The 25,454-nt window shown below is 37.5% G+C and overlaps 2 protein-coding genes across 3 annotated transcripts in view; one reads left to right on the top strand and one right to left on the bottom strand.

Annotated features, from left to right (window-relative positions):
* ACP3 (acid phosphatase 3) overlaps positions 1 to 25,342 on the bottom strand; it is a 42,729-nt gene extending 17,387 nt beyond the window's left edge. For both annotated transcript variants that reach the window (XM_080387271.1, XM_080387270.1), the window contains exons 1-10: positions 18,631 to 25,342; positions 12,606 to 12,701; positions 11,148 to 11,234; positions 10,039 to 10,191; positions 7,295 to 7,393; positions 5,722 to 5,826; positions 4,570 to 4,702; positions 3,120 to 3,202; positions 1,218 to 1,324; positions 471 to 640 (exon numbers count right to left, since the gene is read on the bottom strand). In XM_080387271.1, the coding sequence (XP_080243397.1) occupies positions 471 to 640; positions 1,218 to 1,324; positions 3,120 to 3,202; positions 4,570 to 4,702; positions 5,722 to 5,826; positions 7,295 to 7,393; positions 10,039 to 10,191; positions 11,148 to 11,234; positions 12,606 to 12,701; positions 18,631 to 18,744 (1,147 nt within the window). In that variant the 5' untranslated portion in view covers positions 18,745 to 25,342. The remainder of the gene's footprint in view (positions 1 to 470; positions 641 to 1,217; positions 1,325 to 3,119; positions 3,203 to 4,569; positions 4,703 to 5,721; positions 5,827 to 7,294; positions 7,394 to 10,038; positions 10,192 to 11,147; positions 11,235 to 12,605; positions 12,702 to 18,630) is intronic.
* The window catches only part of CPNE4 (copine 4), a 317,905-nt gene continuing 317,789 nt past the window's right edge, over positions 25,339 to 25,454 (top strand). Inside the window, exon 1 of the mRNA XM_080387243.1 lies at positions 25,339 to 25,453. The gene's annotated coding sequence lies outside the window, so the exon portion shown is untranslated. The remainder of the gene's footprint in view (position 25,454) is intronic.

Genomic DNA, 25,454 nt, shown 5'->3' on the forward strand with positions numbered 1-25,454 from the left:
ATCAGCTGCACTCTGTCTGTACAGTGGAGGTTAAGGTGTCAATTCATAGTACATGTGCCAGAAATACAGATGCATCGATCTTACTGTGCATGTGCAAGCCATTTTTGCCTTACATCTACAGATGTCTGTTGCAGGTCTGATGCATCCAGCATACTCAGGACTCCTTTCATAGCACCCACATTAACATTTCTGTTGGAATTCTCAACAAGCAGAGCTCTAGTTTTGGCCATGGCCTTTAAGTAGCTCCTTATGTGAGTATGCTAATAGTAGCACTGCCTTCACACTGGTGGACAAGTCTACTCTTCACATTTTCAGAGAAATTTAATTTCTGTCAGCTTTCCCTGTCTGTAGTAAAGCTGTCCATACTTGTTAAAGGGAGATCTATCTATTGTGTGAAAGGTACCTTTGGAGCCGTTGATACAATTTTTGCCTCCATGTCTTATGTAGAAAATACAATGCTGTTACACTACCTTTCATTTTGTCTTTCTTCCCACATTCTTTTGACCAATTTTCTGTAATCACAGGAGAAACTAGTTGAGCAAACTTCTCAAGTGGACAAGAAGAGGTGCATCCTGGCAGAGTGAGTAGGTAAGGATCCTTTGAAGAGTCATTCCGATAATGCATTTCAATGCTATATCGCCTGATTAACAACATTGAAAAGATTTTTTTAAAAAAGTTCTTAAATTGAAGTTTTCCTATTTAGAGATAGAATGTTGGAAATAGGCTCTGGCATCCTGCTCTAGAACCTGTTCTTCAGGAGTGGAGGCTTTGTGAAAAACAACTGTAAAGCTCACTTTGCCAAAGCTGGTTACACTACTGCACAGGTCACCAGTCAGCTCAAAAGGCCCTTCTGAAGGCTCCTTGAACGGCAACAGCACCAGGCTCTTGTAAACCAACTGGTTTACCTTGGAATTTATGAGGTGACTTGGATATGTTGTTGCTATCATTTGAAGAATCAGGAAAATTTATTTTACCATTTACTTCCAGCTGGTAAAGTGTGTTTTCCTCTTCTTCCTCTCTTTCAAACCACACAGATGCATATGCATAAGCAAACTTATTTTTTCCTAGTTTTAATACAACTTTGTGCCTACTCAGTGAAGTACCAGTTTAAAATGAATTTATATTTCCTCACAATATTTGAGACAAAAAATATTTTGGGGAAGAGGGAACCAAATTCCAAACACTCCTTGTTCTTGCATAGATAAGAGGATACTTGCCCACTGCTTTCTTGGTAGAGTTCAAAAAACTGGCAAGCAGCATATGGTGGCAGTTTTCCATTAAAAATACTGAGAGCAATCTGGAGGGCCCCAACTGTGGTGTCATGCTATTGGAAAAAAAATAATCCATCATTGAAAGTCAGTTAAGTCAACTACCATTTATCCAGAGTAATGAGACGAGTAGAGATGGAGTGGAAATCAAGATAAAACAAAAACTATGTAAATTTGACCATAAAAATGTATTAGGTATATTAATCATTGGGAAAAACATGTTAACAGATTACTACAGACAGCCCTGAGGCATTTTCAAAGAGTTCCTGCAGTACGTGTCTTACACCATCTGGCAATATTTTGGGGACAGAGATACTGAGGGAAAGGAAGATGTGGTCTGAATAATGAATTAGTTTTTCAGTGCATTTTGCTACTCCTTCCTTCAGCAGTGTTTTGGGTTCCAAGGTCAGATTAAGGCAGTATAAAGTAATATATTTTAAGTCATTTCAAGTGAAGATACAAGTACTTTTTTTCAGTGGTATACCAGACAAACAGTTGTGAACAAAGACTACTCTTCTCGCCTCCACACACACTCCAGAACTTTTTGAAGTGTTCTTCCTTCCGTTTGGATTTATACAATAAAATCTCAGTTTGGCTTCTATTTTGATGGAATGAGTTTCCCCTCCATCTTGAGTCTCTTTCTCTCCCCATTGTCCCTCCTCTTGCAGGGTATGCCAGGAGGAAGAGCTGAATGAAGGAAGTCCAGTCACCTCGATTCCTAAATTTTACAAGCATCTTTGTATACATATTTTCTAGGGTTATTTGTATTATAGTCTAATAGCTATGCTTTAATTTCTATTCAGGATCTGGAACTTTTTAGACTGATCAGTTTCAAAAATAAGAGTATAGTTGGCTTCAAGGCATTAAAGCAGCAATGAAAAAAATTCTGTATGCACTTCTTCCTTTTCAAAAATAATATAATAGGGCTAGAAAACAGAAAAAAGCAGCAAGAAAGATTTAAGATATTGAGTGGTTTCTACATGAGTAAAGATTTAAATAGAGTAGGACTCTATCTTGGAAAAGGAAAGGTGGAAGAGGTGTGACAGAAAATAGTAAATTCATCAGTGACCCAGAAAAAGTGAATAAAGAATGACTATCCCCTGTTTCTCACAATAGAAATGCTAAGAAGGAGCTCAGTTTAAAAAAAAATAAGGAAGTACTTTTTTTCTTTCAATACACAAGTCATTGCCACAGGATGTTGCAGAGGCCAAAAGTATAAATGCATTAAAAAAGTGATTAGATAAATTGATGGAAGAAAGTTTGTCAAGAGCTATCAAACACTCAGATACAGATTCTATCTCAGGAAGTCCTAAGCCACAGATTGCTGGAAGGTTGTATCAGGGGAAGCATCACTCTGTGCTGGCATTATTCTCACATTCTTCCCTGCCGTTGGCCATTGTCAGAGACAGGATAATGAATGAGCTAAGTGGAGCTTGGTCTGACCCGAATGGCCCTCTTCATCCACTAAAATAAACAAAAAGAATCCACAGCTATGTCATCCTATTATAAGCAGAGGAAAGGTTTGGAGGCGCAACTGAAGTTCTGCTATGTGCCAGCATCTCTGAGTTAGGAGCACTTAAGGAAAGATGCAACTTACAGAAACTCTACCATTAGGCAGAAAAAATGGATGGTAAAATATGTAGTTTTCTTTACCAAATGTGGTTTGACTGAAACTGAGGTGAGATCCATGCTTCTGCTGTGTTCTTGTACTGACTGGTGTTCAGCTTGTTAGCTGAATTGAACTATATTATATTATTCATTCATTTAACTTACAGGGAGACTGATTATTCTCTTTAAGGGTCTTTTACGGGTAAAATCATAGCAAGATTTATGAAACATGAAAATACTCACTGCAGAGTAGACCTCCATTTTTCTTTGTTTTGAAGAATTGGCAGCTTGCTTAATACTATTTAAGATAATATTCACAAGGACACCTTAAAGAGATTGGAACAAGGAAGAGGAAAATGAGGAGATGATATTTGCATAGAAACCAAAAAGACAAAAGATTTTGAGTATCAAATAGAAGACATCTACTCGGGTCCCGTGCTCATTTTTTAGCTTACTATAAGTCCATAACTAGAGAGAAAACGTTACAGAGGTGAAATATATCATCCAGGTCAAGTGAAGAGGCAGAATTTACAGGAAATCATCTAGAACTGTATTGAGAACTGAGGCTAATGATGCTTCCAGTTTTGTTATGCTGAGACCTCCTCTCCATCATTTTTTGTCTGTTTGGAGTGTTGCAATAATGACAGCTGTGCTAACCTCTTCCTCTCTACATGCTGAAGCAATATTTTTAACTGTTTACTTCCAACAAGTCACACAGTATCAATTCTTCATTTTTCCAAAGCTCTTTTGTTCTCATTCTCTAGACCAGAGATATTCGAAAACGAATGGGATAAGGGCAGCAGAAATTCCCCATAGCACAATTTATACAGTTCTAGAGAAAGAGGACATAACTGGTGTAACACTAGGAAAAACGTCCTGAGCACATGATATGGCCAGCTACCAGCTAGAAGGCTTTAATGCAGGCTGGGCCTGTAATTACTATATGGATGGATCTGGTGATATATATGCCCAGATGATGAGGCTGCTAATAACTCTTTACCTAGGTCTAGACTGCAGGGTACGTGCATTACAAAGGCTAGCCCCAAACAGTCCAGCCTGCAGACATGCAAGCTGACTTGTTTGGGATTCCTGCTCATGGACACCTGGGGATCATATGATAAATTCCTGGGTTGTGTCCTGAAGTAGCGTTAGCACGTGCATAACCTGTGTGCCCCAGTTTTGGAGCTAAGCAGTAATGCCATTTCTTGCAGTATAGACATAACGTGAATCTCTCATCTTCTATTCTGATCAGACTCAGACTGTTCTGGAGCAGCTCTCTCAGAGAGCTACCAATGTGTTGCTAAGGTTTGGGTGCAATATATAACCAGTACACCAAAAGGAAAAACAAAGGTCAGGAAACAATTAGAATAAATGGAGAAACAGAATATAAACTTAATCTAACCTAGTATGAGACAAATAATGATCATACCCATGAGGGCTTGAATTTTCCCTTGATTTTCTATATTCTTTCTTAAAATCCTAATCCCTTAAAAACTATGGTATATTGTTTCAATATATCATCCATGCAAATGCCAGCATTCAGCATATATTTTCATGCTTAATATGGCATCCAATGTCCATAGTTACAAATCAATGTTCTGTATCAATAATTTTGCATGAGTTAGGTGACTGGATGTTGCACATTATCATAAACATTGTCTCCTTTCTGGGAGCTGTGCATTTTTTAATTTACCTCCTTGTAGTCGTGATTTCTCTTCTGTTTTATAAAGCCCAAATAGTGATAATAAGGACAATTCTGCCAGTTTTTCCATCTTGTCGATTACATCTTTGGTGGCCCATACAGGGAGAGTATAATTGTGAATACCCTAGTGATAAAGGAAAACAAAATAATGTTTTTTTCTTCAACTGGTTTCCATCATCCTATTGCCCAGCCCCACACTACCACATTTAGACTCTCTGTCCTGCAATTCTTTGCCCAGTGAGGTTTCACTCACCAGCATTCCCTGAAATACACTTTGTAGGAATGGGGATCAACCTGAAGTGGGTGGATGGGAAGAGGGGAAACACCCATGTGAAGGGGTTCTCTCGTAGGTTTAATGTGTTCTTGCTATATATGTGTTTTTGGTTTTGCTAGTGTGAAAGATTGCAGACATGTCTTATTCTCTTGCTTTCCTCTGGGTCTTCAGGGTATAACCTAGCTACAGCTCTTCCTGCCTTTTCCATGCAGTTGTCAGGTGCCAGTTCCATCACTGGCCATTAACAGGCAAGTGTCACTCTCCAGTCATGTAACACTGACAGTGTCTTACAGTGTTTAAGTGCCTCAGTGTATGGAGGATATGTTCAGCAGCCTTCACACGCTGCTCATAATGACTGGGGCCAAACAGAATCATTCCATGCTTTGAGCCAGTCTGATTATATTCCCTGGTAGCAATCATAATCTCCTAATTTTCTAACTGAGAGATCATAATCTTACCTCTCATTTTGAACATCTGAGTATTTAGACATTTGGCTGTTGATAGATTAAATCAAATAATGTCATTTTCCTGTTAAAAATCATAAATATGACCTAGGCAGCATGCTCAAATAATTCTATAGCAGCATATTCAGAAGGAAAATGAGATAATAAAAGGAATGGATTCTGGTACCAGTACTTCAGGAGAAAACCAAATGGAAACAGCAATTTCCCAAGCTGTAAACCGTGTTTTTTGGGTTATCTTTCACCAATGCACTAAATTAGAACTTAAATTCAAACTAAAAAAAAAAAAAAAGCAAGCAAATCCATGAGAGAAGGCAACTCATTCCTATGAAATCACATTGCCATGGTTTAATTGAAACCCATCTTAGGAGTTATACTCTTTCCTGACCTCTATTGTATTATTATTACCTCACAGTGTAGAGTATCGTATGTATTCCAGAGCTGGAAATTGTCCAGTATTTTAAGATGATTTAGTTCAAGTCCTGTATTAACTGCCATTGTTCGTAAAAAATCCTGGGGGGAAAAAAGTGAAGTGTATACCACAAGTACTCAATACATATGGAACATATATGCATACAGATTCATTAGCACCCAACCTGGCAACACAGTAGTGTTTAATTTTACATGGGTGAAGCCCTTTTAGGAGAAGATTTTGGTTGCAGATTTCATTTTGTAATCATCTCAAGGTACTGATCTCTGTTTCAGACACTGCTTTTTCTCAGCCCTGCTGTGGATAAGTGTGGTGCTCTCTGCACTGCACTCTTCTCTTCTGACTGTTCCAGGACACTACCTCAGTCACCTCAAGCCTTCAGATACACAGAAGGCACTAAAGGAAAAGGAACATGAGAAAAAAGTTGAGGAGAAAATAGAAAATTAAAGAGAGCTGAGGCAAATATTCAAGATGAGGCAAAAAGAAATTGAAAATGAAACTAGGTTTTCCTTCTGCCATTAAAAAGGAGCTGAATATCTATGTAATAGTTCCACAACAATTCCCATAGGGATTCTTGCTACATGCTACCACAGGGACTCTTTATTTAATAAGCCTTGTTCCCATGTTACCTGTTTCATACTAGTAGCTGAGAGATAGGATAGCTGTGAAGCCATAACTGCCCTCCCACTGCAGGTGAGTAAGGCTGACCAGAGCAGCTGAGCTAGCAAAAAGTTAGAAATAAGCCAAAAAAGGAAACTGTTTGGTTTAGCCCAAGCAGTAAGCCTGAAGTGACTTAGAGAGAATGTGTACAGGTGCAGTCGGGGTATGAGGAACATGAGACCCATGCTTTTTTGTGCAGTAGTACTATTATGAAGTGCATGGTAGACAAATGAGAGCAGCAGTAACCACTGTTCAGAGCAATTGTTATCCACAAGAACACAGTTGCTTGAGTCAGGTATAACATCCATATACCTACATCTTTCTGCAGCACTGGAGTCAGAAATTTTTAATCTCTCACTGTCAAGACTTGTGTCAGGGCCAAAACAGAAGCGTGTCTTGTAATGGATCCAAAATACATCTCAGAAAAATTTACTTAAGTCAGAGTGTTCACCTGGTTGGACTTCTTTAGTCCTCTGTTGTAGTGTCAAGTTCAGAAAAACACAGCAGGAAGGAATAAATCTTCCAAAATTTCACATTTATCAGATTTACTCAGATTCATTTTGTGCTACCCTGTGGAATGAAATCACTGCATCCAGAAATTTCTTCTCCCCTCATATCATGGAACTTTAATTATATAGAGCTCTAAATAGTCTCAGAAAATTAATGTTAAAGTCACATTTTAAAAGATTGATATAGAAAAGTGTGAGAAATGCATAAGCATATAAAACATACTTTTTGATTCTATTGGCCTAAATTTCCAATTTTAAGAGAGCCCTCAGGATTTTATTTTTTTTTTCATTTTAGTGAAAGGAAACAATGCAATTCTGTAACTGTTACATCTTACTTACATTCCTTCTTCTTAGATTTTGGTTCCTTTTTATTTTGTCTTACCATGTATGGTTGTATTCTATTTTGAAATTCATTAGATGTTTGTGTTTCATTCTGAAGTTCATCAAAACGGGGACAGTCAGGCAGAGGAAAATGGAGCCTCTGAAACAAGAGATACAAAACTTAGAATAGTTCTATAATTAATCATCAGACTTCTAGTTTTTCTGTTGCTGAGATTGCTGATGTAATATTTGTTATATAGATTTATGGCTGTGTACAGCTACTCCATAATGGTTTGTTCAGGTACCTTGTTCATGAATTCAGTTACCATAAGCAATGAACTGTGGTAACTTGCTTTTTTCAGTGGCTACTTGTGGCTATAATAGCTTGATTTCTCTCAGTTTTGGCAAAAAGCAATTATGCTAATCTGTCAGGGGATCACTTTGAGAAATGGATCAAGGTCCATTATCAGGAATTTAAAAAAGCTAACACTTCCCTCTTAATTTCTGAATCCCCCCAGGTGCAGCTTGACTCCACCTGGTACTGGAATATGAATTGCTTCTGCATCTACACATCCTGCTCTCATCTCTTTGGAGGTAAGCAGCATATTATATTAAGCATTTTAAGTATCGCTTAATGGACAGAACTTGAAAGAAGAATGAAAAAAAAACTGTGCTCCTGAAATACTAAAAAGCTGTGAGCTTAATGGCTCTTTTCTTTTTTAGGGATATGGTTCACTTTTAGTAACTCCAAGTGTATGCTTTACGAGGTCACCTGATAGTACATATTTATCTGAACCATGTGTAAATACATATGTGTCCATCCGATGCTGCTCTAGCAAATACACTTTACACTAGTTGCAGAAGGACAGATGATATCTGATCCAGCATAAAGTGTCAGTAGAAAGTTATGATGAGGAAAATAAGCTTGTGTTGTTTCAGCACTTTATGTTGCATCACTAGAGCATTTTTGACCCGGCACTGATATTATCCTGTCAACCGTACAAATCATGGCAAGGAACTGACTTTAATATACAGTGGTAAAATTAACTTCAAGATCTATGGCTTATGTATGTGCAAGAAGCTCTGCTTTGTCTTGGGTGAGCCTTAGAAGACTGCACTTCCAGTCTGCGTCTTTTCTTTTTGATTTATCAACATGAAGCTTGCAGCAGCCACCAACTGACACTAGTACACTTTCACATGGACGGATTTCCAAGGGTGCATTTTTTCTGTAACAGCAGCACACTGGAGGGTGAAGGCTTAAAGCTGCAATATGAACCGGAGAATGTTGCTTAATTACAGAATAACAAATGTTTTCCTTGCTGTATGGTATAATTATCCCACTCTAGATGTTATTAATTAAGCCACTCCCTTTGGCCTCATCAAGCAGTACTCAGTACTGTTGCCTGTCAGGCCAAAAAGTAAGCTGTGATGAGGATTTTTTACAGGACTGTACTTTGCCTCAGTTTACCACTGTTGCTTAGGGCTTGAAAATTCCTTCAAACTTCTCCTTCGTTTAACAAGGGAACCATTTGTTTTGGGGTGATTTGCATATTTAATAGGAATTTTGACTTGCCTTAGAGTTGTGTTTCAGTGAAACATCAGTACTCCCCGAGGCAGCTGCAGAAGTGGTAAGGTACCATAGTTTCCTACAAATGAGCTTGCCTTCTCCAGACAGGTCATTGCACTGCACTGTGATTCTCCTAAGGGCTTTGAGGTTTTATTTAGCCAAAGCTCTCCCTACTTTGATGCTTTTTCAGTCTTCTGGTGAAAGAACTTCCCCTAGTGTCCCACATTATCTAACAGTGACAGCATTCCTTTCTGTTGAGGGACAAAGTTTCAAGCTGAATCACATTGTGCCTAATCCAGTTTGTGGAAACCCCTTCTCTGTACCTGCTTTCAAGCATGGCCTCCGAGAATAGAGGAATGCCAATGGGAGGCACATGGGCCACCCCCTAATGACAGAGTCCATCCTCTGATGTTGGTGACTGGACAGGCGGTTATTTAATGGGGGAGTTGGGGGGGTGTACACATTCCCTTAAACTCAACTTGTGTCCTTAAAGGCAGAAGGAAACTACCCTTTCTGTCATTACACTCAGTAACTTTTTATCCTTGTTTAACACACTGTTCCTTACACGATCCTTGCCACTGGAGCCAGGGAAATGAAAATGTACAACTGAGTCAGTCAGAGAGAACTATGTATAGTAAAACTTCTCTGCAAGACCTATTATTCAGGTAGACCTGCTCTTACTATGAACCACAAGGCAAGCACTAGGGTTTCATTAGATGTTTGTATAACACTGAGCATAAAAGGACCCTTGTCTGTAATTAGGGTGCCTAAGTGCTACAAGAATAGGAAAGTAATAATTGAGAGGTCATGACAGTGGCTGGTGAAAATTCCATTCTTTGAATAAACCATGGGACAAACTTGACAAAGAGGAGAGGCCTGTCTAGCTGATTGGTGCTTAGAAAAGCACTTGTTCTCTATAAAGGTTTAGGCAACTTCCCTATAATATTGTTCAAAAGTGTCCTTGCCAGGAGAAATGTTAGGGCTGTACCTTGAAGAAAATGGTAGCACATATGACAATTCAGATATTCTGCAACTATAGAAGAAGGATATTCATGCAGCTATTACAGTTGACCTATGACATACTTGTCAGCCAGTAGCTGCAGTTGATGTTTTCTATTAGATTGAACTCAAAAAGAATAGAAAATATTTTTTAGCTTTTTTTCCCCATTTTTCCTCTTTTTTGTTTCTGGGAAAGTTTAAGGTGTTATAGGAACTGGAAGTGTCCAGTCAGTACTCACCTGGTCTGTTGATTTTTGCAGAATATGAACTGGAATGGGTTGCCAGAGAAGGTCAGGGTTCCAAATTTGGCTGCTAGTTGGTGGGAAGAGGCCAGAAAGGTATGACTGGGCACTCATAATGGTGCGATCATAGTCTGTACTTTGGATGTAAAACTGAAGATAGAATGGAAAAGATTAAAAATAAAATGGAAACAGTAAAAAAAAAAAAAAAAACCTCAAAAAGAAGGAAATTTTACCCAACTCATAAATCCTGGATTCTCATTTTTAGTTTTATCGTTTTGCCTAAAATCAAAGCAGTGAAAGCATAACTCAGCTTCCTAGGGCCTTACTTCATTTGCATAAATGAAATTGCCAAAGCAAACTTTCAGTTTGGAATCTAATCCTCAGATTGAACTAGGAAGAATAAGAAAGCATGATTTAAAAGAATGAAACTCTATCTTCTGAGATTCAGAGGAATATTGATATACGTAGATGTGTCACTTAGGGATGTGGTTTAGCCATGGACTTGACAGCACTAGGTTTATTGTTGGGCTCAATGATCTTAAAGGTCTTTTCCCACCTAAATGATTTATGATTCCATGATCCATCTGCTGTACCTCAGGAATGAAGGCACTTAAACTTCTCTTGGAAGCAGAGCAATGCTATAGTCTTTTATGCCTTCCCATCAACAGATCCCTCACGTACAGACCAAAATGATAGTGGTATCTTCCCCACGATGGATCTGTACCATGTGAAAAACACATCCAAACAACTGTTAGACCTCTCTTTTACAGGATGAAGTATGTGAGCATGGCCCATCACATGGTTGGATACTCATTCATTCGCCTTTCAACGGAATATTGGGTCACTATGTATAATTTCCCAATTAATTTGGTGGCATGGAGCTGTTCAGTCCTGGAAAACCAGGCAGTAGAAGACCTGAACTAAATGTAGGAGCTGAAAGTTAGACTCTAGTCTATGTTTTTTACCCTTACTTGATAGCCGGGCTATTCTTTTATTACCTTAATTTTTCTATTAATGAAATTAATATGATGATGTGCTTTTATCTGGCACAAGTCTATAGTTCTGCTATGCCAGAGAAACGTCCTCCAGACAGTTCTGCTATATACCTCTTGCCGGTTGTATGTGCTGTTCAAAAAGTTGGAATATCTTTCCCTTGTGTACTGTCCCAGTTCAAACAGCTGCTGCATTCCAGTCTGTGAGGCAAACAAACAGATGACTATTAGATTAAGGTCATTGAAGGATCTTCACGTAGAAGTTTCATTTCTGTTTTATTTTTTGTCTTCAGCAATCAGTTTTTTAAGTGATCATTAACCATTTATATAATGTACTGTATATGTTGTATGTGATCTAGAATTTTTAACAGAAATACTCATATCTATGAAAAATGATACATTCTGAAATGCTAAGACTCCAACATCTGCTACAGGAAAGGCAATGTGCCTGATTCTATACAAGTACTGTTTCCACAGTGCTGTAGCTCTGTGGATGCTCCTGGAGTTATTAATGATCAACATTGTTTTTTACAATGCATGTCAGTTAGTGACAGCTGAGAAAGGGTGATTGATAACCTGGTATTTATTATTGTCATTGCTTTGCTATTGGATCAACCTGATAAATTTCTGCCTTGCAAATCATGCCTTAAGTGATTTTCTTTCACGTTTGCCTTGGTGCACCTGCAGTTGTGTTAGATTGTACGCTGTCTTTTCTGTAATTTCAAAAGCTGTGAGCTGAACTTTTTAACTTCTAGATGTCAGAGAATTACATTCTTTACTACTGTTGCTAAAAAGATAATAGAATAGCAAAAAGCTCTCAAAATTCATGCCAAAGCAGAAACTTTTGTTTCTTCTTACAACATAAGCTATGTACCTGGAGATAGTGATGTGTTGTGCAAGCGTCTGAATTTTACAGATCCTTCAAGCCTCGCTTCAAAAACCAAATGCTGAATTGACTCTGATTCATGCTTCTGCATCATGATAAAGTATTAGGAAATGCATTGGCCTTTCTTTGCTCCAGAATTTCATGTCAGATACAGTTAAAGAGCTAAGGCTAGATGTTGAAGAAGTGGGTTCAGTGCATCCTACTGAAAATCTGGGCTGAAAGTAACCTTATTAGAAGGCATGTTAGAAGCAGCCTTCTCCTGCAAGACATCCCTTGTTTTGCGAGTAGTTGGTTACCAGTCAAATGATGAGATGTGGACTCATCACTTGACCTGGTGGGCAGGCGTCATTCCTTTACCCTGTCACAGGGCCCAGTACGTAGTGGTCATTGGAACTTCATCAATGTTAAGAGTATAGACAACGTTTAAACTTGACATTTGTTTGAATGCAAACACACTATCAGGAAGTTGTTGCTTTTAGGAAGGTAGTTATAAAGCTATGATGAACAAGATTTCAATTTAACAGTAATTGGATGAATAATGTTACAAAAATGTTTAGGAATTACGGGGTATTGCTAATACCAACTGTTAGTACTTGGGATTTGCTAACATTTCTGAGGCACACATAAGCAAATCTGCCCACTTCCTATTTTAGTAGCATATATAAGTTCTAAGAAAGTCAATGTACCTTGGTAAGTTGTCCAAATCCCTGGGGCCATTCACTTTCTTTGTGTAGATCAGTCGGAAAGTTTACAATTGGTGTTCGGTCACCATGTCGGAAAACCTAACAATATTACCAATGAAAAAAAATTATTTAATTACTGTTAACATTCCTTTATTACCTAGCTAGAAGTCAAGCATACATTACACTTCCAGTGCCATTTTTCAAATTAAAATATTGGAGAGTCTGCAGAAACCTAGTCATGTAGGATCGGAGTACATTCTTTACACACAAGAATATGTATAATTATATAGGAATTTAGCAGACATGAGCCTGATGAGTCTTCCTCCAAGAACATAAAATTAATCAGCCAAGATGTTAATGCTGAGATTATATCCATAGCTAGGAACTTAGATAAGAAATCTGACTGAATTTTGTACATTCGACACCTCTGAATATTAAACCAGTTTCTGATGTGCTTATATTAGTATTTAATTACTTTGGCATAGACACTTGAAACTTTTGGTAACTGCTTTTTTCATAGCAGTATCTTTAATAGTAACTCCATGTACACATGACTCTTATGTTTGATCTCTAAAGTCATCCTAAAATATAAAGATGAAAAAGTATAAACTTTTAGACTGTTAGCTTAGTTAGTATTTATTAATACTTTTACATAGATGTATGAAAATACTTTTGAAAGTCTGTAGGTTTGTTGATTTTTTTTTCTGTTAAATTCAGTGAGAGCAAAGAATTTGGTTGCTTTCCTATCCCAAACACTCCAGCATGGTGAATATCAGTGTGATACATTCAGTCATATTATTTTTACATCAGAATCCTTAAATGAGCCTTTTTTGTATTTTTCTTCCAGCATACAAAGAAAGTGCCAACTCTAGATTAAATGGTTCTGAAAAATTCTGGATTACCCTCCTTATGTATGTCATGTGTGGCTTAGAAAAATGAAGTCCACAAAAGTTTCATATTAGAGGAAATGCTGAAATACAAATTCACAGGGCTCCAGACAATCTTCCAGGATTCTGACCTAAACTGTTGCAAACATTACCTTTGCTTGCATCAATGTTCACATAATGAACCTCATTCCTGCAGAATAAAATGACAATGTGGAAGAATGGTATATTTGTTCATAAAGTGACATTTATTCCATAATACCTCACTGGTATAGAGCTTGATTATAATTAATACTCTCCATTGCCTTATTAAGCCACATCATTCTTGCCCAAACATCAGAGAGGTTTGTACTTGCTAGTTAGTTTGCCACTCCCACTGGGAGGTGTTTTATGTTTATATTTTTCAAAGTAAACACAAGCAGTGTGGCTTAATGTTTTAATTACAACACACACCCTTTTTTCATCAGCCTTCTGGACTAATGTGCACAAACCTGTGCTAGAGCAGGTACTTCAGAGGTGGAAAATACTGTCCTTTAAAAGCAAACAGAATTGGATTTCTCCCTATGTTAATTTTCTACAATAGACAGCAAGGTTTGCTAGACTAGGTGTTACCATTAGAACCATGTAGAAAACTGCTTGTTGCTTTTTTGCTTTGCTAGTTAAATTTCACTAAAGATGTGACCAAGTTGAAGTGAATATTTTTCAGCAAATCAAGGAGTTTTTTTCACCATGATCAACAACATGTTGATCAACATGAAATTGCACAGTTTTCAAGAAAAAAAAAACCAAACTTTTTTTTTCTGAGTTCAAGTACAGCAAGAGTCCATAAAAGCTTTCTTATATATTTTTTTGTTTTGCTTCTCTATGCAATTTTTAATTCTGTACATGTCTCTTCTTTCTAATGTGGAATCTCGGTTCTTTATAATCATTTCTCAGAGCATTTCTAGTGAACAGGAGAATAAGTAAAGAGCTACATTGTCGGGTGACTGATTCAGTTGCATGCAAGAAAAATGAGTGAGGAGGACTTTTGTGTCACTGCTTATTTCCTTGGTGTTTTGACATGCTGACATACATAGGTGTCAGGTAGGATTCATCAGCTTTTCTGGACAAGCTAATGACTCTAAAGAATGAAGGTTAAATTCCCAATTAAAATGTAGCTGCATACTTTCTTCTTAAATTATCCAGCTTCACAGAAAAGCATTTTTATGGGTAACTAACATTTATTCCAACTGACTGACATGTTTAAATTATTTTGTTAGGCAATATGTAGCAATGGATCAACACTTTGCCAATAAATACGCCTTTTTTATTATTGAAAAATTACTGAAAATATGTTAGATTTTAAATACTGGTTTATGATACTTTATACTAAATGTGCAACATAATCCTCAGTGTGTATTTCACTGTCACAACAGTCGGACCCTAAAAATTTTCCATAAGCCATAACAGAGTAGCATTTTATCTGAACAGAGGTTAGAGGGCAAAAAGATCAAGATTTAAAGATATTCAAATATATGTGGGAGCAGGTGATGTAAAGAAAAATATTTTTTATCTTTGTAACCTTAAGAAATGGAAGCAGTGGAGTATGTTCTCTTCTAAAAGGCAGCACAGCTCCATTAAGTCCACACAAAATAGAAAAAAAGTTCAGTTCCTTGTTTGTATTTCTGCACCTTCATTGCACAGTGACATATAAATGTGATATTAATACTAAGTTGGAAGTAGCAAGAACAGAACAGATACTTAGCAGAACTCTGTTTTTAGGAGTTGAAGGACTAAGCTTTTCAGCCAACTGATTTTTGTTTGAGCTCGAACCTCCTTGCTTGCTATTTCTGAAAATGACCTTGTTTCAGTTGCAGTTGGAAATGAAACAATGACCTTATGAGCAGCCACTTAACCTAAAAGGCTAACTCCTTCAGTCATAGCTACATTTTAGGAGACTTTTTTAGTATATATTTTAAAGCTTTAAGAAGAGCTTGTATATTTGGAAGTTTTGTCTTTTTCATTAGAACACCTGATACTGTTAGGGAAAGAAAGTGTTTCCCTGCAGAGCATCACTTGCTCATCAGTATATGCTTTGCAACATTCATCATTTGGATTTTGTTAAAAAGAAGTTGATCCTTCAAATTAATTTGAAAATACATGTACTGCAGGATTTATTACTCCTGGCCTACAGATTGCATTCCTGACCTTTCAGAAGACAGAACATGGCAGGATGAGAGAAAAGGAACAAGGAGGCATCGTAAAAGGTGGAAAGACACTAGAAATCAAGAAGGAAGGGAGGTCAAGGAGGATGTACACAAAAGGAGCAAAGTATACCTGTTTGGTGTATTTATTTCAGTACTTCTATCTGAGGTGCTTCACCTCAGTCAGTTCTCAAAAGCAATAGATAGATAGTTACCAAATACCCTCTCCTTCAGCTCTAATACAGCTTGAACCTGATTTGGTGTCTGGGTTCTCCCATTCACTCTTTGTAACTTTGTGAGGGTGATCACTTCTGATCAAAATGGCCACATGGCTCAGACTTCGGCCAGTATTTACTTCCAGTAATCTTAGGTGAAAAATCATATTGGAGAAAAACGGGTGGAGGAGAGGGTAAACTGAGAATATGGCATGTATAATATACATAACATCTTCATTCAGAAATGCCATTAATTATCTGAGTAATAGTGAGCCTCTTACAGACATTTTTTATTGACAGACTCAACTTCAAACAAAAAGATTTTTATCTTAAGCTGGCAACAGGGATGAAAAAGCAAGAGAGAAATGGAACCAGTCATGCTGCCAGTTCAGGGAAATCATAGATGCAGAAACACTGAGCATGTTTTGTCAAGGTTCAAATGGCTTGGCTTGATCAGACACATAGATGACATGCTCAGTCAACACTTCCTATCTTGAGTTACAGGAAGAAAGACATGATGAAATCACAGTACTTCAAAAACCGCACCTCTTTGTATATATGACAGGCGAAATGCCTGTGTGGAGCCAGAAATTACAGGTCAGAACTTCTTTATACAGACACAATAAACCAGTATTTCATTTCTACTTGGGCATCTGATGGTCCTACATGTTTCTTAATTTCTTCTTTTATGTCTAGTCTAAATTCAGTGCACAGGAATTCTGGTGAAGGCTAATATGTACATGTGAGAAAGAAAATTAAAATAGCATTTTGACAAATTGGCTTGAATTAGAGCTTTTCAGCCAAAAGGACTTGTGGCCAGTAATCAAAATGCACAGAATCAGCACAAAGATGGATATCATGAGCAGAGATTAAGTCACCTTCCCAGAGCACAGAACAATTCTAGAAATGAGCAAAAGGGAACATTTATCCATTTTTTCTTCCCTGTAGATGTATTTTATATTGTGCAGTTCTGCTGAAAAAGTTTAAAGAAGTCATTATGACATATCTTCACAATGCAGTACTACTCCCAGGTGAAAACATAGCAACTTACAGAGTATAGCTGGGAAATGGCTATTGAATTATCTCAGAAAAATGCCTTTTAGACTTACCTTGACTGTAGCCATACCCTCGTTATATCTCATTATATCAGTGAAATGTTCTGGGGCTAATTCCTATCCTATTTGTCCATGCTAGCAATTCTGTTCCCATGAAAATTCAATCAGTGTGTTCAGAAGGCAAAATTCAATTGAAGACACAGAAACCGTGCCTTGAGAAAAGAGATGCATGTTGATAATAAAATTAAGCCTATTGTAAATTGTTATGCAGATTGGTCAGTCTGAGTAAAAGTATCAGGGATAAAAGGAAGACATTTTAGATTAAATTTACCTATTATTTTAATATTAATTGTGATAAGCTACCTTACAAATAAATAAAATCCTATTAGGTTTTTTTTGGTAGGTGGCTGCATAGTTGTGGTAAGCAGCTGATTTTGGATAGGAAACCTCTAGCTCCATAGTGGTGAGCATTTCCTGTAACTCCTTCTGCAAAATCACTGCTTGATAGAACACAGTAACAGCTGCAATTCAATACGTGTCTCCTCCCCTTGAAACAGTTAATTCTCCAAAGCTTGCTGATCACTTGATTTCATCTGCATATCCAGGTCTCCGTTTTATCATTGAAACAACATTTAAGTATATTGCTATACACAGGTTACTGGAGTTAGTGTTGAGTCCCTGCCATGTGTAGTGTCTGATAGGGCAGTAAACCTCAGCAGGAGTAGGAACTGGTTTTTCCTGTGCACTCTGACCTCTTTCCAAGTGGCACATCTACAATACAGCCAATAGACAGCTAGATATGAAATAATTTACGTAGAGCTAGGTAATATGTGTTGGACACCGTACTTCTGTCTATTAACTGCACATGCACAAAATGTGTCAAATAGAGAAAGGTGGAAGAAGATCTTAAAATTCCTATTTCTAAATGTGAATTGAAATCCCCACAACTTCGTATTGAAAATTTTCATTTACACTAACTATTCTTTATCAGTATATCTCTTACTAAAAAAAAGAAATTATAATGAACAGGACTGTGATGCAACCTTTAGAATCCAAACTATTTCACTGAATTCATCTCTCTTTTACCTGAGGTATTGGGGAAATGACAATGGAGTAGTGTCTAGAGACTTTAAAATAAGAAGTGACCCACCAAAAATTATTACAGTCCATTTGCAACCAAGCTGCAGTTAATGCAACATGTATCTCAAATCTCTACATAAAAATGCCCTTTTCTGTTTCTCAATGTACTGCTGTGCCAATTCAGTTATTCTGAAATGGAAAATACATTTGTTTTTATGGTAACTTCTGTAACATCATAAGCTTCAGCTTCCAAGAACAGAGAATGTAGGCCATAATCATCAGCTCTCAGACTATGCATCAGTTTCAGCTAAATTAAGCAAGAACAGGTAAACATTGACCTTAGATCTCTCCTGTGCATTATGCATCTACCACAAAGCTAAGTTGTTCGGTTATCTTGAAAGAATAACTAGAGGTCATGAGATGAAAAATTTTGTATCTTGAGGCATTTTTATCTTCTTTCAGTAAAGTCTTTAACCTCAGTAGAGCAGAAGGGCAGCAGTGATTATCTTTAAGTCTAAAAAGAAGCAAAGAAGCTACACACCTTGTTTGATTAAACAGCCCTATCAAATTCCCTGTGTTGCCCACAACAAGATAGAAAAAAATCTACTTACTACAGCCACAAACTTCAGTTCTCTTTCTGCAGTAGTCTGCTGAAGTAGAATGAGGATAATATGAAAATAAAAACATAGGATCCTAGATGGGTTGGGAAACCATATCACTCCCATCCTGGCAGAGGATGAAAAAGGCTTTGTAGCTCCAGCAGCTGCTCAGGCTGAACAGCCCAGACGTCAGGCTGTACTTTCAAAAGGGGTGGAACTGCTGCTGGTGAATTTCAAATCCAAGAGGAATGTTGTGTGACTACGCAACAAATTGCATTGCCCTTTGTTTTCAAATTACTGTTTACATTCTATTTAATCAAATCATAACTCAGTTCCTTTTCCTTTGTGATATTTTTCTCTTTTGGAGTGTAAGGATGAGGTTAAAATATGAAGGAGTTACTAAACTTTCCTGATGTTTCAACCTACCTGTTCTGTTTCCAGTTCTCAGGGCTTGGAAATTTTCCAGACTATAGCATGGCCATGAGGATGAACTTAGAATCAAGAGCTAGGCAATATTGTTTCTCTTTCCTCTTTGCTGCTCAATTAGTCTTCTTTTCAGCTTTCCTCCCCTCCTTTTTTCTTTCCTCTTCTACATTGTCCCTTGAAAACAGTATAATTATTTCAAACAACATTTCATGTAGGTTAAAATTACTAGTCCCTCAGATAAAACAGTTGAATAAATCTTGCAACAAGTATGTTCTTTAGGCTCCTTTCTGGGCAGCTATTTGCTCTTCAATTTGTGTGTGCTCTTTTCCCTTGGAGTATATCTATACTTCCCCTTGTGTAACTGCTTTTGTCAAGTTCTTCTTTAGCCTCAGTTCTCTATTAAATTTCTTGTGAACAAGCCCTGGAGCTCTCATTTTTATTGTTACTGATTCAGAGCACTCTTTCTGACAATAGCTCACTGACTTTGAGAAGATTGGTCAGCTTGCCTTGGCTGACTTCCTTTCTATAAAATAAGCATAATGATATTTCTAGACCTGATTTCATAAGGATTTTCTGAGTAAATAAATTACAGTTTGCAGAGGCCATAAATAGAATTCTCTCAGTGTTAAAACTTAAGATCTACTGTGTATTGTCTGAGTCATCCCATTCTGTTATAACCAAACCTGTGTCAGGGTCTTCTGTTGAGCTCTCTGCAACAGTATTGTCTACAACTGGTATTTTACAGTTTACCAGAAATTCTGTCTTTAGGGCCCTAAACCCCACTAAGCCTCAAGGGCTTTTTCCTCTGAGTTGTGTGAATAACCTGATGTATTCATTTCATCTGATGGGTGGGAGTGGAAGAAGAAGGACCATGGCTCCCAGGCTTTCCCATCTCTCTTGTCAGTCCATGCCCACTTTTCACCACTTCTCTCTTCCTCCACTGTTATGTCCCCACCCTGCATTTTGGTCTCTCCTGGTGTGATTGTGCCAATGCAGAAGGTGTAAGAGAGTAATCCGTACTTCATAAATACATAATACTTTGTCTTTCGGAAAACAAGCGTAAGCTGATCACCTTCCTCTTTCAAGAGTGCAGGTCATAAAATTTGCTTTCTTTAGAATATTTCAATATCTCTCAAAAATCAAGCATGAATGTCCTACTTTTTTAATCTACATAGCTTTTTGGATTAGTGGTTCCTAAACTTTTTGGATCAAGGACTCCTTGTTGGCTCTCAGAAATTTTTGCCATCCTTCCTAGGTCCTTATAAAATTCATAATTCGTTAGTTTTTATAAGGTTTGCTGGTTTATTGTCTTTCTTTGATGAGTGACTATGACTAATGAAGTCTCATTACTATAGAGCCCTTACAGTAATTTCCCTTTAGATGTGAACTCAATTTTTTGTGATGCTTGATGTCATCATTCAGGAATGTTTGAAAATACATAACATCTGCATTGTATAGAAAAAATTTGCTAACATCCAAGCATATGATACATAGTTCTACTTTCTGTGGTTTCACTCTTCCCTTTGGCATGTATACTTTGCTAGTGAAATTATTTTATGCCCAAAAGAATGGGCACTGCAACATCTTAAATAAATCTCTACACATTCCAAAATGGAAGAATACCCTCATTTATGTGTCATAGTGGTGAAGACAGGGTCCTGTAGGAATCCTGGAGGTAGTCTGTAAGTATGTTGGTAGCATGTACTTAATTTGGAAATTTCCTTGCTTCTCTTTTGTCTCCATTCCTACTGTGTGTTTGGCAGCTATAAACTGTCATGTTCTGCAACAATTAAATTCTTACCTTTTTTGGGGAAAGTTGCTTCAAAATTAAAAAAAAAAAATCATTCCTATATCTATCTAGTTACAGTTGTCCAAGCATTATAGTGCAAGTGGACCTAAACAATCTGAATCATGTTTATGTTAATTTTGCTCATTGGCATATATTTTAATTATGAAATTATGGCATTAAGTAGAATTAGCTTAGGACCAATTGTCCATTTTAAGTGCATGTAGCTACCTTGAAGGCTTGCTGAAGCATAGCTAGATTGGCTTTGAAGTGGATAGTTGCAAAAGAAGCCATGCTTTAGTGTTTGCAAGGGTTACCTTAGGTAACTGCTGCTGGTGAAGCACAACCTACACACTGAAAGGGCAGAAGCCATTGCAGTCAAGGCAGCTGGGTGTGAAAGCATTGCCAGCACCCATGGACCAGGCTGCTCACATGGGGAAACAGCTCAGGATCTGTCACTGACTGAATGGGCAGGTCAGCACTTAACCTAGTTTGGATTTATCTGCAACCATTTTTGTCAGTTTTTTTCTTGAGCTGGAAAAGGGAAAGAAAATTTTGGTGACAAGAGACAAATTTTCCAAGAACTGTGTTGAAGCACTTATGACAAAACCAAAAGACTTTCTTGCAGTCCTGTCTTGGGGTGATTTCACCCAACTGTGGGGAGTAGGAAGGGATAAAGGGTTCATTGGTGACACAGGAAGAGTTAACTTGCTTAAGCTGGTGACAGGACATGAACCTGTGTCTTGCACTACAGGAGAAAATGCTCTAAGCATGAAGTTACTATTCTAAGAGAGATGGGGTGGAGGAGTTGAAGAAAGTGTCTACTCAATGTCTCCTAAGAATTTTTTAGCCAAATTTATAGTATTCACCTGGTTACAGGGCACTCAGACAATTTCTTTCTGGTCTTATGTTTAAGGTGTTTGCCTGAGACATAGGAAGCCTAATTTGCACACCAGAAAATATGTAAACAAAGTGAACTGCTATGAGAAAGAGGTAGAAAGTACTATTCATCTTCACATTCCTCTCTGAAACTCTGCAGCTTGGTGGTGATTTTATTTTTCTGGAAGATGTAGGGTGAGATCCTTTCGGTACAGGAGGGATTTGAATTTGTGCCTGCCACATTTCAGATGAGTACCCTAAGCACTAAGTAAAAAGAAGGAACACCTACTTGTAGCACTACCATGAAACAAATCAAAATCAGTCAATGAATTTGATCCATATTTGTGAATTATGGTAGGTTTGGGTTTTTCTTTCTTTTTTAGGGAGTCACTCAGCTCAGTAAACAACCTAAAGAGAAAAGGAAGTGGTGAAAAAAAGGAAAATTACAGTCCAGGTAGTACAGTGCCACATTTCCCAGGCAGCACAAGATTACTGTTGCTTTTCTGTTGTTCATTCCCCATCTTACTGACATTGTTTCAGTGTACAACGGGAAAAATAGTGGGCGTCATGAGCTACGTCTCACCTATATTACAGCACCTATGACTATTCAGGCTATTGTATTATAGCAAGTCTTCTTTAAATACGACTGGACTGTCTATGCATTGTTTGTGAAGGAAGCAAGGGAGTTCCATTTTCATGTGATACTGCTTTTGCAACATAATATAAAATTTTCTTTTCATTTGCATTCTAAATAATTCCAAAGCTGAACTGTAATATTTTACTCATTTCTTCTTTAAGAGGAACTGAAATGAAACTGTTTATGGTTTCATACCTGCAAAAGACTATGGGACAGATTTTTCAAATGGAGTCAGCTGGTGCAGTTGTAGAAAAACATCATTTAAAGTGTTTTATTATTCATTCACTGACACTCCCAATTTGTATTCCTACAACAAGATCTGGGCTTGATGTTTCAGCCTTAATGAACACTAATGTTTATTTTTCCTTGAAGTAAGCAAGGTATAAAGGAAGTCTTCCTTTCTGTGTTCCTACAGTGAAAGTCCTAAGAACAAAAACCATGAAGAATGTGTGTGATGGGATTTCTGTTGAATAGGGATGAGGCTTTAGAAATATCTTAGGAAATTAAATTTGAAATTTAATTTTGCTCAACAGAAGTCAGAATGTTCAAGGTACTTTCACTAGGGCATGTAACAAGGAGGAAGACATGGTCTTCTTCTATGTGATGGAAATCTATATAAGGTAAGATATCTTCCTATAATGTGATGGAAAAGGAGGACCTTCTGTTGGTGTTCTGTGAGCAGCAGCCTCAGCTAGAATGCACTTCCATACTGAACTGAAGTGCTGAGGCCAGGGTCCAGCTCCATGATCCCCCATTCCAGACAAATCTGTGGGACAGAAGGGTCTTCATGCAGTTCTGAAAATTTTTGGGATGGATTTGGGTGAGGAAGGAAGGGAGAAACTGGAAACTGGAGGCTGAAGAGAGTAATGAAGAATGTCTCAGCTCTATATTGCATTTTCTATGTGAGCCTTGCCGAGTCAAGAAATCAGCAAAAAATTTACCCTTGCATTTGATGGGAGAAGAATGAGACCACCTGTACAGCTCTTGAGCTTCTAGTTCTAAATATTTCACAAACAAAACATGAAAAGCAACTCAAGCAACACAAGTTGGAACAAGTTTAGAAAAAGGAGAAATAGGAACAAGTTCCAAATAGAAGAGAAGATGACTAGAAACTTGGTTTTGGCAGCCAAGGCTACAGTCTTGTTAGAAGTCTAATACCGATAAAGATGGAGTCTTAAATTTTCCTCTCTGCTTTCTTGGCAATGTTTTTTTAATTACCTCTTGTTAAGGGAGGTGTGATGATCAGCTGTGTGCTTTTGAGATGAATCATTTAAACTGCTTGCACTAAATCTCCTGTGAGGGCTGCCAGACTTAGGAAGGCTGTCTGCTGGTGTCCATTATAGATGTTAAGATAATATGGAAAAAAACAAGCTTGTTCTTCTTTGCATTTAGAAGCATTTAGAAATGGTTTTCTCATGCTGTTGGAAAACATTTTTACCCTTGTTTGGATGTTATGATAAAAGGGATTGCATTTTTCACTAGAGGGAATAATTTATTTTTATCTATGTGTTTGAACTTCTTTGCTGTGAAATGTAACAGCTCTTCTTGATGAACTGTGTTTCATATGCTGGCTTAGGAAGCACAGGAATTGGGCCCTGCTGAGAAGAGAATAGGCTTTTGCAGTGAGAATTCTGAAACTTAAGGTTCTTGCTAGAGGGGGAAGGGATCTTTTTGTTCTTTTTATTATTTTGTAGCTTATGGACTAGCACTTTCCTGCTTATGCTGTAGTTCTAAAAAGGAATATAGATTTCATAGGTTTAGCATCTATTTTAAAGGCCTAGTCGGACGAAAGGAACTAGAATGCCAAAACTTTCTGCATCTCATCCACTATTCTGGTTCTCTTTGAAATGATCCATGGGCAACAAGGCTGTGGACAAAGGTCCTGTCCACTGTGAGGAAATAATAAATAAGAAAGCCTAGTTTTTCAAGCAAAGAAGGTTTCCACTATTTTCAGAAGTTAGTTGCATCTGATTGTTCTGACCCACCTTTTATAGTAAGAACACAAATTAGTTTTGCAACAGCAATATTAGAAAATGTAACTAGCGAAGGATTGCCTAGCACGTTCTGCATGTTTTAACTAGCATGTAGCTCTGGATTTTTGCATTTTGTATTGTCAGTAAGATCTTTTTGTTGTTATTGTCAAGAACAGTATGGACTTACAGACTTCCCTGAAGCACAGACTTTATATGATCAGATCAGAGTATACAATCAAGGTAATATAACAAAAGGAAGATGTTTGAAAAGCTGTTTGAAACCACTGCTGTTTGACAACCACAAATGGTTTTTCTTCCAAAATTAACAGTTGGCTTTGCTGTCTTTTTGGAAAGAGACAGAATGGCTTAACACCCAAAAGCCTTGTTGGGTCAGCTAATTGCCTGCCAGGTTTTCATGGTAGCCAGGCTGGCTGTTTGTAGGCTTCTCTTAGGTCTAGATCCATGGCCTGTTATTTCCATAAGTCTCACCTTCCTTCTGTATAGAGGTGGTATGCTTGTGCATTTATAAGACAGAAATGAAAAAGACAGATATCACTTAGGTAAGTAAACAGCTATTATCCTATTTTTTTGTAGCTTCTGTGACCTGTTTGTGTAGAATGCTTCATTACTTATTGAATAAAATAAAGTAGAAGGCAAGTAGAAGGACACTGGAATACTCCTTTTGGTGGCTCCTTTTGAAGCACTGCTTCTCTCACCAATCGTGGAAGCCCTTGTCTCATTCTTCAAAAGAGGGCAACACTCCTTCAGAGGTATTTTCCAGTTTTGCTAAATTAAGGCTATAGCTCTTCAAAACACTGTAACTATAATTACATTCTCAAATTAGTTCTTCTAATCTTCTTCATTCTTGGAATGAATAGATTTTGAAAAACTTCTCTGGTTTCATATTGCACTTAGGTCTTGCCACTTGATAAAATAAAGCAAATGTTTATGAAGGATAGGTCACTGCTTTCTGTAATTTTGATTTGTTTTACTGAGGGATGTTTTCTTTCAACAGAGATCAGGAGATTGTTGGTCATGCTGATGGAAGTTAATGAGAAATGTAGTCACATCACAGTGGGAGGAGTTGTTTCATAAAACTAATCACACTGAAGATCTTGGAGGGAACACCTAAAGG

Source organism: Falco punctatus (assembly GCF_963210335.1).
Source record: "Falco punctatus genome assembly, chromosome: 4".
Lineage (NCBI taxonomy): Eukaryota > Metazoa > Chordata > Aves > Falconiformes > Falconidae > Falco > Falco punctatus.